Source organism: Choristoneura fumiferana, chromosome 14 (genome assembly GCF_025370935.1).
Source record: "Choristoneura fumiferana chromosome 14, NRCan_CFum_1, whole genome shotgun sequence".
NCBI classification, from domain to species: Eukaryota; Metazoa; Arthropoda; class Insecta; order Lepidoptera; family Tortricidae; genus Choristoneura; species Choristoneura fumiferana.
In genome coordinates this window covers 133,264-146,331 of record NC_133485.1, presented here as the reverse complement: position 1 = coordinate 146,331, position 13,068 = coordinate 133,264, and the positions used below count along the sequence as shown (strand labels likewise).

The 13,068-nt window shown below is 35.9% G+C and overlaps 1 protein-coding gene across 1 annotated transcript; it reads left to right on the top strand.

Moving 5' to 3' along the window:
* The first annotated feature begins 888 nt into the window (after positions 1 to 888).
* LOC141434648 (WW domain-containing oxidoreductase-like) lies at positions 889 to 4,292 on the top strand. Its single transcript, XM_074097072.1, has 3 exons — positions 889 to 934; positions 2,152 to 2,292; positions 2,958 to 4,292. The coding sequence occupies exons 1-3, from the start codon at positions 890 to 892 to the stop codon at positions 3,186 to 3,188; spliced, it is 417 nt and encodes a 138-aa protein (XP_073953173.1). The 5' UTR covers position 889; the 3' UTR covers positions 3,189 to 4,292.
* Positions 4,293 to 13,068: the final 8,776 nt, after the last annotated feature.

Here is a 13,068-nt window from a genome sequence, read left to right as displayed (position 1 = left end):
AAAAAAACTTTCTAATGGAGGATTACCTACGTCATCGAGTAAGCGTACCGCCCCGCTTACTTGTGGCACGCACGCTGCACTTACATAGCACTTCCACTTGTTCTTATTCTTCCGTGGTTGCTACACTAGGTTTTTTATTTCCGAACTCAAATAAAGGGTTAATAAAGTCGATGTGTATTGCTTCATTTTAAAATTGGTTGTATCGTTTTAAACTTTGAAAAGAACGTGCCGGGAATATTATTTAATTATTTAGCAAAATTTAGCTCAATTCGGAAAGAAGGATTTGTGACTTATGAAATTAATCTTATGATAATCACAATAAATGGCACCCACGCGCCACTTGGGGTATGCAAGTGATTAATGTTTTCGGGTGTGTTGGTTGAGGACGATGTGATACAGACAGTTAGTATTCAGTATTCATTTATTTGCCAAAAACATAAAACATAAGACTTATAAATACTAGTACTTACAGAAATTATGCACCCTGGTAGGGTATGAAATTATAATCTAATTCTATTATATTATTATATTATATCTAGTAGCATACTCGACGCGTATAACTATGAGATACGGGTTCGAATTCCGTCCAGCAGACCCAAAAACTTTCGCTTTTTTTCCAGTGTCAAGAGTGAACAGACAGAGTTATTTTTGCTTTTATAATATTAGTAAAGCTGGCAACATTTTTCTTTTCCTATTTTCGACACTATATGTAGAACCCCTCGTCTTCCACTTTACTGACACAGCAGTAATAAATAAGGCATGTGACCCTTACTCGTAATCAGGTTATTTTACAGATATACCAAATTTTTATTTTTCAGGTTTGCAAATTTAAAAAATACTTTTCTGCAGCAGAATTTATCAATGAACAAGGATCAATACAGTTGCCATGATGGCTTACAATAACTCCAAACTGTTTAACGTGATAACTGCGAAGGCAAGTATACCTACATAGTTTTATAGGTTTTGCACTTTATGCTCATTAACAAAATATGGATTTATTATTTATTTTTAAAACTGAGTGGTGCTAGATCTCTATCTCACCTGATGGTAAGTGCAGATGAGGCTGAGGAGCTCACTGGTTCTCTTACCGCCTATTCACCTTGAATAGCCTCAAGGCATGACTTGCCGCCAAAAAAAATCATTTTAATTTTTCGTTGATATGCAAACCCTATTTCAGTAAAATTAAAGAGTTAACTACGCAGAATGTTTATGTCTATTTTTATCTAATATCCGCGAAACGACAGTCTTTAATTATGTAGGTATTGCAAACAATGTTTGATAAATGATAATTTCACAAACTATTCATTTCACTTCCTTTTCACAACCACTTCATATCACAAAATGATCAATTGATAAATATACTTTTAACAAACTTGTCACTTTAAAAACACACCATATGATAAATCGTCACTTAAAAATGTCCATTACCCAAACAATTCATTTTACAAAACATTAATTTATAAAAATAAAAATGATAATTTGAGAAACTAGTTATAAAACATGTTTAAATTGGTAGCATTTGGTTCTCGTTGCTCATTTTTGTTTAGGTCGCAGTTCTAACCTAACCAACTTTACTGGCAGAAGTTAGTTTTTCTTAGGGTCTCAGTTCTAACCTAATCTATTTCTTAACAAAGTTAACCTGGGGGCACCTCTTATTACTTTAAAGTGCAAATGACATTTATTGTTTTTGTTTTGAAACATGTGGTTTTGCCAAATGAAGATAATAAATGAATAGTTGGCCAAAGAATGATTTGTTATATTGATGGTTTGTCAAATAAAGAGTTTGTGAAATGATCAATTTGCGAAATGTGGTGTTATAAAACGATTAATTTGTGTCTTGTGAACGAAAGTTTACGAAACGTTGTTTGTTAAACGAATATTTGTTGAAAAGTTTGTTGCCATCTGTTAAATAATCTATGCTAACTTCGATTGTGTAACATGACAGTTAACCAGGGCTGACAATATTTGTCGCTTTAATAATTTATGATATTTTTACGCATTATTTTGTAACACATTTTAAGATGAAGCGAAGTGCTTTGTGTCTATGACCAGAATATTAGCAATAAGGGTGGAGTCGCTCCCCACGCGTGGTCGAGCGTATTTTAAGAATAAATTAGACATACTTTATATCATATCTCAAATAATTTACAGATTCTCAGCGAAGAATGGAAAAGTAAAGGCATATGTGTCAACTCATTGCACCCTGGAAACATGGTGTACACAAATTTGAGCAAGTCGTGGTGGCTGTACAGACTCGCTTTTCTGTTTGTGCGTCCGTTTACTAAATCTTGGGTAAGAAAATCGCTAATTTTTATATTAATCATTATTTTCAGACAGACCTAGGGGCAATTTTTAGCTTTCCGTGCATGAAGGGTCCAAATGAAGGCCAATTGCTGACACGTGTCCGTGTGTCTGCTTGTTCGTCGTCTGTTATGCGATTTTACAGCCAATGGTTAGAGTAGTCTTAGATAATTTAAGACAGTAAAGAATAAGCATCTTGTTGACCCAAAGCCATACACATCGTCTTTTTTTTTAATGGGTTCCTATACTTACCCCATGGAGTGGGATATCTTTGTTTAGAGCTCGTTGAGTAGATCCAGAAACACTTACCTACTCTATTTCTTCTAAAAAAAGTTTGTAACTCTTATGTAGACGAAGTGGCCTAGTGGTTACCTACTAGGTCCCGGGTTCGAGCTTATGTTTGTTCTCGGGTCTTGGGTGTTTAATATGTATTTAAGTATGTATCTATCTGTATAATTATATTTATCCTGCGCAAATATTCTGTGATAACTTTAATGCTGCTGTGTTTCTCTTGAACCAATAGAAAAGCTTAATTTGCCTATCTCGCTCCGCTCAGCTGTTTCTAGTAGAGCTGCGCTGAGCGAGCGTAGGTAAATAAAACGTGTAAATCTCTGGTAGCAACGCAGCCTTAAGCACCTAATGCTATTCTCTTCCAGCAACAAGCGGCAGCAACGACAGTGTATGTTGCAACAGCAGCTGAACTGGAAGGCGTGACGGGCTTGTATTTCAACAACTGCTTCTACTGCGAAGAATCTGCCCTGTGCAGAGACAAGGAAATCGCCAACGAAGTGTTTGCCATGTCACTGAAGATGATAGAACAGCGAGTCGGCCCCGATAATATCCAAAAATATTTGGAAAAATATAACGTTAAGCAAGTTAAATTGTGATAAATAGTGCTTTTTAGGGTTCCGTACCCAAAGGGTAAAAACGGGACCCTGTTACTAAGACTCCGTCCGTCTGTCACCAAGCTGTGTCTATCTGAACTGTGATAGCTAGACAGTTGAAATTTTCACAGATTATGTCTATCTGTTGCCGTTATAGCAACAAATATTAAAAACAAAATAAAATAAATATTTAAGGGGGGCTCCCATACAACAAACGTAATTTTTTGCCGTTTTTTGCTCGATAATAATAACGGCAACAGGTAAACGCTTGAAATATTCATAGAACATTTAGTCGTATATTCACTTTAAAAATATATATGTTGTTAAATTATTATAAAATAAATATTTAAGGGGGGCTCCCATACAACAACGTGTTATTTTTGCTAATGTCTAAATGTTGTATAGATAATGAACCCTTCGTGCGCGAGTCCGACTCGCACTTGGCCGGTTTTATATAATAATCATTGTAAAATCATGTATATTTTAATAAATTATGTACAGATGTAGTGAATAATATTTTGCCATTGTATTTTGTCGGATAAGTTCGTATTTATCTTGTTTTCTCAACTAGCTTCAGTAAGCTCGTGCCATCGTATTTTGTCGGATAAGTTCGTATTTATCTTGTTTTCTCAACTAGCTTCAGTAAGCTCGTGCCATCGTATTTTGTCGGATAAGTTCGTATTTATCTTGTTTTCTCAACTAGCTTCAGTAAGCTCGTGCCATCGTATTTTGTCGAATAAGTTCGTATTTATGTTGCTTTCTCAACTAGCTTCAGTAAGCTCGTGCCATCGTATTTTGTCGGATAAGTTCGTATTTATCTTGTTTTCTCAACTAGCTTCAGTAAGCTCGTGCCATCGTATTTTGTCGGATAAGTTCGTATTTATCTTGTTTTCTCAACTAGCTTCAGTAAGCTCGTGCCATCGTATTTTGTCGGATAAGTTCGTATTTATCTTGTTTTCTCAACTAGCTTCAGTAAGCTCGTGCCATCGTATTTTGTCGAATAAGTTCGTATTTATGTTGCTTTCTCAACTAGCTTCAGTAAGCTCGTGCCATCGTATTTTGTCGAATAAGTTCGTATTTGTGTTGCTTTCTCAACTAGCTTCAGTAAGCTCGTGCCATCGTATTTTGTCGAATAAGTTTGTATTTATCTTGCTTTCTCAACTAGCTTCAGTAAGCTCGTGCCATCGTTTTTGTCGGACAAGTTTGTATTTATCTTGCTTTCTCAACTAGCTTCAGTAAGCTCGTGCCATCGTTTTTGTCGAATAAGTTCGTATTATGTTGCTTTCTCAACTAGCTTCAGTAAGCTCGTGCCATCGTATTTTGTCGGATAAGTTCGTATTTGTCTTGCTTTCTCAACTAGCTTCAGTAAGCTCGTGCCATCGTATTTTGTCGGATAAGTTCGTATTTATGTTGCTTTCTCAACTAGCTTCAGTAAGCTCGTGCCGTCGTATTTTGTCGGATAAGTTCGTATTTTTCTTGCTTTCTCAACTAGCTTACTGAAGTTTACTAAAGCTAGTTGAGACAGCAACATAAATACGAATTTATCCGACAAAATACGATGGAAAAACGTGATGAAATAGATGTAAGTCAGACCATGACGCTCTAAAATGGCTCGCAATAACGCCTAAAACTTCATTTAAAATTACATAGTTTTGTTAATAAATAGCTTAAATTAGAATCATGAAATCATAACGTATTGCTTCTCTCATCCACTCAAAGGTTGACTGGTAGAGATCCCTTAAAGGGATAAGTCCGCCTTTGTACAAGTATCTCAAAGTTTGTCAATTGTATCTTCTTAATTTTCTTATGTACAATAAAGAGTTTACATACATACATTATTTTACGTTATGGAGTAGGTATACTTAGGTCATCAAGTGCAACGTTTATCAGTGGTTATTGGTTGTGATGCGGTATGGGCCCATATGTTTTAATCTTAATTTAAACTAAAACTACAAACTTAGTGATTTTCACCTGTGAGCAAAAAACGACTAAAGGGCTCACTACGAAATTCGAAAATCGAAGTTCGTATCACACCATCCCTCTCACTCTCGTAGTAAATAATATTAGCGACAGCGGGATAGTACGATACGAATTTCGTTTTTCGAATTCGTAGTAGCCCCTCTGTTTAAGCTATGGGAGGAATGTAATCGGGAGAGAATTCAATTATATTTTAACCTATTTATATGTGTATTGGCAAAAAGGTGGGAAACGGTATTGGGATTCTTGTAATATATGTAAACATTTAAACAATTATAGGAAATTTATAAAATAAACTAGGTCGTTACCTACTAGCCTTAACTGCGACTCTGTCCGCGTAGAATTCATTTATCCCTATCCCACGGGAACTATGTGATTTCCCGGTATAAAAACTGTCCTATGTCCTTCCCCGTAACTCCAAACTATCTGAGTATCGAATTTCATCTAAATTGTTTCAGCGGTTTTGATGTGATGGAGTAACAAGCAAACAGACTTCCAAACTTTCGCATTTATAATATTAGTGGGATATGCTAAATATTAACTCAAATTTCAGAATCAGAGATCAGAAAGACGCTGAATCGCAGTTTGTGTTGATAATGTTAAGTTAATATTGTATTGACCCTGTATTTTGTTGTTTAGTTTCTTGTAGGTACCCTACACCGACATCATATGAAGTCCGTGGTACAGTCACCAGCAATGTATCTGCAACAGCGGAGCGTGCAAAACTATCTGACACGTCTTTCGGCCCTAGGAAAAGAATCGTATCAGATATTTATGCACGCTTTTTGTGTCAGATATTGGTGCTGGTGACTGTACTCTCACCCCTGCTCCGATAATCCTCCACCGATACTGCGATATAGATAGATTTACTACGCCTGTGCCAGTGTTTGGGTTTGCTAGGGAAGGGTAATGGTAAAAATAGCAACACTAGTAAGTAACACATCAGTTTGGATCTACTTCTAATTTGGTAACACCCTGTAGCACCATAATCGTATCGCATCGATTTTTTTTTTCTTGAATCGCCTCTAAACTAGAGGTAGGAAACGGGCAAAAGAGGAACTGAAACTAATCATCACCGACCGTAGTAAATTGTTGCCATATGCAAAAAAAACTATTTGAATACAAAAAGAAAGACAAGCAATGTTTTATGTTAAGAAAGTGGCTGGCGCCCACCCCACTCCACATTTAATTTCTTTTCACTATCATAGCAGCTATATTATGAATGACCACATCATAATTATTAAATTATTCCAAAATTTGACTTGCAACTTCTAGCGGCTATAATCTCTGGGTGCAATCTGGACTGTTCGATTCATAATTTCTTTGCGATGTTAGTGTACTTAAATGAAAATTAATAATGTTCATTCTTATTCTAATTTTTTAAAAAATAGAAGAATGACAATGACTTGATGGTGGACGGAATAGTATAGTGGCAGCGGGTTCAGTTCAGAAGACCTTCAGTCAGGATTGAGATTTTAGAAGTAGTTTTGATACCTACCTGGCAACTCGGCATAAAACATGGCGGCTTTGACGTTTATGTGTGTCAAGGTAAATTGTCAAATAAAATATTTCTAATTTCTATTATTGAAAGTAAAATAATTTAAATCTGTTCTAAAAGGCTAAAATAGTGTAAATTGTTCAATATAAATTTTATAAACTACCCAACTGGTTTCTAAGTGCTCTGGAATAATGCTTGTACGGACTACTTGGGACTTGCGACTCCCCAACGGTCGTTAAGCATTTTATCCAAATTAGGACTCCTACACGATAGGCGCGTCGTTTAGAGAAATGCCAGGGACGTGAAACTCGTGTGTGCTCATATTTAGTGTTTATTCGAGATGGGAGAGAAAATGGACAGAGAATATTTCCCTCCTGCTACTGCAACCTTCAACTATAATAATGTGGTGAGTAATACTATTGTTGCACTTTTACTTGGTTCCCTACATAATACGGTGGTTTCTCAGGCCAAGGAACCTATCTGGAATAAATATATGAGCTACTTGTCACTTGTAATTATTTTCTGATTAATTGTTCATCATCCTTTATTATTAAAAAATAAATCCGTGTATTATTTGATTTTTGTTACAATACCCTTGAATATTTTCAATTGTAGATTATCTTCAAGTAAATAACAAAAGTTAGGTTGCTGTCATTAATTTGTTTGAGTTTAATAGTAGTTTAACAGTTTAATCGTTGTGCAGTGTATTGGTGAGATTGTAAATGATTATGTACAGTCACCAGCACCAATATCTGACACAACAAGCGTGCATAAATATCTGATAAGACTATTTCTAGGGCCGGAAGGACGTGTCAGATATTTTTGCACACTCCACTGTGGCAGATATTAATGCTGGTGACTGTACCATAAAGGAATTACTACTTAACTGAAGTGAAATTAAGCAAGAAATTGTAACAAAACTAAACCCTACTGTTTCCAGTATCATCACAATTTTTTCATACATATTATAGGTAAATTTAATTTGATTTTCACCCTTAATCAGTTCTTCGAGATAGCTTAACACATAGTAAGCAGTACCGAAAACACAGCTATATAGAAATTTTCCAAGGTAAGCAATAAGCGGCTTTATCGCTTGAGAGTGATCTCTTCCAGGCAACCTTTGCAATAGACAGAAGTAGGGAACTAATGTTATTGCATAAATTAAATGCATTTAGTAATTTGTAGTTCTCCCACACAGCTAGCTAATGTATTATTAAAGTACTGTCATCCATTATTATCAATAGTGCTGCCATTATCAGTTCTCATTGATGCAATACCAAAGATAACATTATGATGCAATTGCGAGACATTTGTTCATCTTAATTCCCCTTCAGAACACCAAAAAATTGGCCTGATAAATCATCATCATCATCATCATCATCATCATCATCATGTCAGCCGAAAGACGTCCACTGCTGGACATAGGCCTCCCCTAAGGCTCTCCACTCAGACCGGTCTTGTGCTTTCCGCATCCACCGCAATCCGCCATCTTAACCAAGAATAAAATAATAAATGAATGATAAATGCCTGATAAATGTTATTTTTTAATCTAAATTAGTATAATACGGCACAGCCCCTATCAGATATAAGATATGTCAGAAAACTGGTTTGAATTATCCCCAAAAGTTTAACTAAAAAAATGAGACTAGCCAGTTTTGCTCTATGCCATAAAAACAGTGTTTACTTCTTATCTGTAATTCTGTATGGTCACCAACACCTATATCTGACACCACAGCACATGCATAAAATATCTGATACAACTCTATTTCTATATTTTTCTTGCTACACTGTGTCAGATATAAATGAAGCTGACTGAACTGTACAAATGTCTACACAGAGGTAAACTTTGTTTGTATATATAGGGAGATCCGAGCATTGACATGCAGTTGATCAATTCCAGGGTCGGCAGCTGCTAGTGTGCACTTGTAGTAGTGCACCACCCCTGACAGATGCATGCCACAAACAGAGAGCAACTGAAATACTAAAAAAAGATAAAAAAATCTTTCATTAATACACTATCCCAATTTACATAGGCTACGGTTTATCCTGGGAAAGCGCGAAATACGGTATTTGTATATGTTTTATAAATTAAAACTACACAATGCCTGTTATCAAACAGAAAAACAATTTTTAAGCTACCTTTACAAATAACAAAGTTATTGTCATATACAGTCAATAGTTATAAAGGTTTGAAATTCAAGATTAGACAGAGAAAGACATACTGGCATGTGACGTCACACGCCAGTACCGCCATACTTGCTGCATAGAGAAAAGCGTTTGAGAAAGAGACAGGTTTATAGATTTTTCAAAAAATCACTATAAATCCAATTTTCAACCGATTTAAATTTTCTCCTCGCTAAACACTATCTGTATATCTATATTTTCATAATAATATTAAGATATGGCAAAATTAGGAGTTGTCAAATACCGTATTCCCTCAGGATGCAGACAGTTGTAGGGCAACCAGTGGTTAATACAAAATGCAAAGAAATGGATTTATAATATCATACCTATTTGGCAATCTGAATTCACATTTCTATCCTTCATTATCTATTCCTGGTACAGATAGGAGAAATTGTCAACATTGCAACTTGCTTAGGACATGAGAAACATAGTATTATGTACCAATCAGCACCTGAATGTAATGATAAGTTTGTTTTTCTTATGAACACTGATTCTTGCAAGTACTCCTTATCTTTCTATTAACTATAATCAAACAGCTGCCTATCAAGTTGCTTATTTCTAGCATCATAATCAGCTATCAAGTAAGAAAACAAATACAGTCAGTATTTTAGGAGCTCCTTGTGACTTAAATTAGGAGTGTCAAAGGAAGACGATGCCTTGCCCTCCCAAGGCTATACTCAAGTCCAGAATTAGGCAAACCAACTTGACAGTTCACTTTATTACACACAAATGTTGCCACAGGTTCACCAGTACTGTAATATCCGTATTTAAAAAAACCTTAATACCGATATTAAAAAAAAAACTGGATACAAAATAATAATAAAATAATTGTATTATTTGAAAGATTTGGGAAAAAAATCTGTTGAACATTGGTAAGAATGCCATTCGTCTTTTTGTTTAGTTGACATTTCATATCATGACATCAATAGTTTAAAATTATTTCTTGGTTTTTATATAATTTTATAATGTATGGTATAGGCAAGTCTGTGTGTGCGAGAGTTATGACAATGAATACATGAAAGAATACAATTACTTAATCAGATTGGTGTTAGGTGTAGTCGCGCAATCTATAGGTTTGTCGTTTTTAGACCTAAAGCTATGGAAATAAAGCCCAAAAGTGACAAACATTTTCATTCCGCGTCTATACAAGGTTATATCGACATATTTGTATTGATATAGTATTCCTAGGCATATTGTTTTATGTCTGTTAACATTTTTAGCTGTCAATCTAGTTTGCCTAATTCTGGACTCGAGTACTGACGACATCGTCAAAGTGGCTGGCAACCGGTGGCGTTCTAAGGAGGAGGCCTTTGTTTAGCAGTGGACATCTTCCGGCTGATGAGGCGTCTCCCGTTTTTGACTCGCGTGACGTCTTATTATTAGTTCTCTGGGTGTTGCGGCTGTTTAACCCTTTTTCGGCCTTGCTAAAATTACAATATGGTATAAAATCAATTGGAGTCTTTAAAAATACAATATGCAGACAGTCAAACACAGAATCATCTCCTTTTAAGCCAATTAAGCCCTCATAAGGCCCGGCTACACGCAGCTACTTGCATAGGTACGCAAACGGCTTGTGCAAAAATTGGCGCAAATGCTGTAAGTATGGCGTCCAAAAGCCATTTGTACGGTATACCGTTTTGCCGTGTTAACGCACATGTTTGCTTGTGCAAATTGGAATTTGCGCAATTATAATTGTGCGTGTAGCCGGACCCATAGGTGAACAATATAAAACTATGATTCATTTGGTAGTAGTGTATCTTAATTAGCGGGGTCTGTAAAAGGGTTGAGTGCATTTGTGTTCACTTACCATCAGACTCGTTTACTCGTATTTTCTCCGTTTCATAAAAAAGTTTACTTTATAAATGCGTTGCAAGTGGCGTACTGGGAGTGCCCTTTTACGGAGACGCCGCAAGCATGTCATTGCCAGATATTCAAGTGTGTCGCCATTGAATCACACAGACTTGTCGAATAGCCACATTCATTTGCTAAACTGTTGCCAGCCCAGATTATACGCACAGATATGCGTAAAATCCTTGACGAGTTTATGCTTAGCTAGCTCCCAAATGTTGGTCGTAAAATAGTATATTAAACACTAAAATACTAAGGTGTATTCAATACATAAACGTAGTTCTGGGCTTGGGCTTGGTATATATAAAGTATTCGTAAAAATCGTATTTTAAGATTTGATTGTGTGCTAATGCACACTTTGTGGTAACGAACTACGGACCTAATCAAATCTTATTTTTTTTTTATATCAGTAAAGTTTTAAAAATTAGAAAACCCACAAGAGATCGATTACCTATGAACACTGGCAACACGAAAGGATCAAGCTCGAGATATCCTGTAACCTTTTTTATATCCTTGTTTGTAGGCTAGGCCCCCATACTACGCTACTCATGGCTGAAAAAAGTTCATTCTGCAATTTAAAGAGTTTCAATATTCCTAACTTATTGTCTCTTCGTCGCGTTTGAGCCTAGTGCTTTATGTACTTACTTGCCTTACCATTAAAACATTATGTTCACGGAGAACATTCATGACATGCATAAAATCCACACCATTAACGTATTCTAAACATTATCCACACTTAAATCAGCTTAAAATGTATTTTAGTTCATCCGGCGTTTTTGCGTAACCGTACAGTCAGCGTCATATAGTACGTAGCAGTCAAGATCACCAAATACTTGGAAACATACAAAATAGTCATTACCAGTGACTCAGTCAAAGCGGTCAAATTGTACGAGACATCCATCGTGTACAAATATACCGGAGCACGCACGTCGCCAAATACTTTATAAAATTCAAGCCGACATTAGTACCGTAGCAGCCAAACTATCCAAAAGTATGGGACACCACAGAAAAATTTACTTTATAACATACCGTGTAAGGTCCAATGATCCTGTTAGCTTATCCTCTTTAATACAATGTGAACGGTGTTCCATTTTCAGTCTCTTCGTGCAAAATGCACATGTCAATCATGTCATTACCTTTTTAATAAAATAAAAACTCTTTTATAATGTAATTATACTGGCCAATTCAAGCCATATTTAAAAGGAAATCCGTTAATCCGGAATTCTGACAATGTAAATAAAAATATGAAAAAAGCCGTCAGGCTCCAAATGAAAGAGACGGAACGATCACTGACAAGTTGGTACTCTTTTCGATGATTGTCAAAGTCAAAAACAAAAAGTCGAATCTTATGACGTGTTAATTTATTTCGCACTCAGATCGAGATTAAATCTTAAATCTTTTAAATAAAGCTCAGTTTTCTAGTGTGTCCCATACTTTTGGATATTATGGCTGCTACGCTACCAGTGGTGATGTGCGTGCTCCGATTTATTTGTACACGATGGATGTCCTGAGCAATTTGATCGCTTTGATTGGGTCAATGTTAATGACTATTTGGATGTTTCCAAGTATTTGGTGATCTTGACTGCTACGTACTATATGACGCTGACTGTACCAAGGAAACTGCTTACTGGTTTCAGTTAACACTTAACGGGCCAATCAACTTTTTTACCGACACTAATCTGTCCGCGACATTTTTCAAACAATTGCAGATTTTTTGTAAGTAACCATGGTTTTTCTGTAATTAATTAGATGGTGTACATGAATACATGCCATCCTACGTATGTTCAACCTATTAAACCGTGAAATATCTTGTTGGAAGTATGATTTTTTGGTAACGCCAGAGACAATTTTGGTAACGCAGGAGACGCCCAAAGTGTCGGTAAAATAGTTGATTGACCCAAACATCAAAATTATATGGCCGGTATGTTTGAGTGTTCATGTCCGTAAATATACTTGAATGCCGATTAAAACTGAACCAGAATCAAGATACAGAGTAAGTCAAAATGACAGGAAGCAAACAAATATCTACCAATTATTTTCTTCTACGTCACGAAATCTTGTGGTTTTGTAACTTTTCTTCTGTAATTTTTTATAATTTGATTGATAAATTTATTAGTGATTAGAACAGTATTCTCGGTTTTTATTTATTTTTTTTCTGCTATTTTATCAACATGGAAAAAAAGTGTTCTGCATTTATATACAAAACTACGACACACACTCGAAGTTTGGGATAGGAAGTGGCGAGGAAAGGATGCTGAGACGTGTGGTTTAGTTACTCGTCATGTTCAGTCCTACCTCTTTTGTCGGTTTCGTGCACGAGTCAAATGCTAGGTGAAACCTCCGAAGCCAGTAGAACAGTGTGAATGAAGACATTAC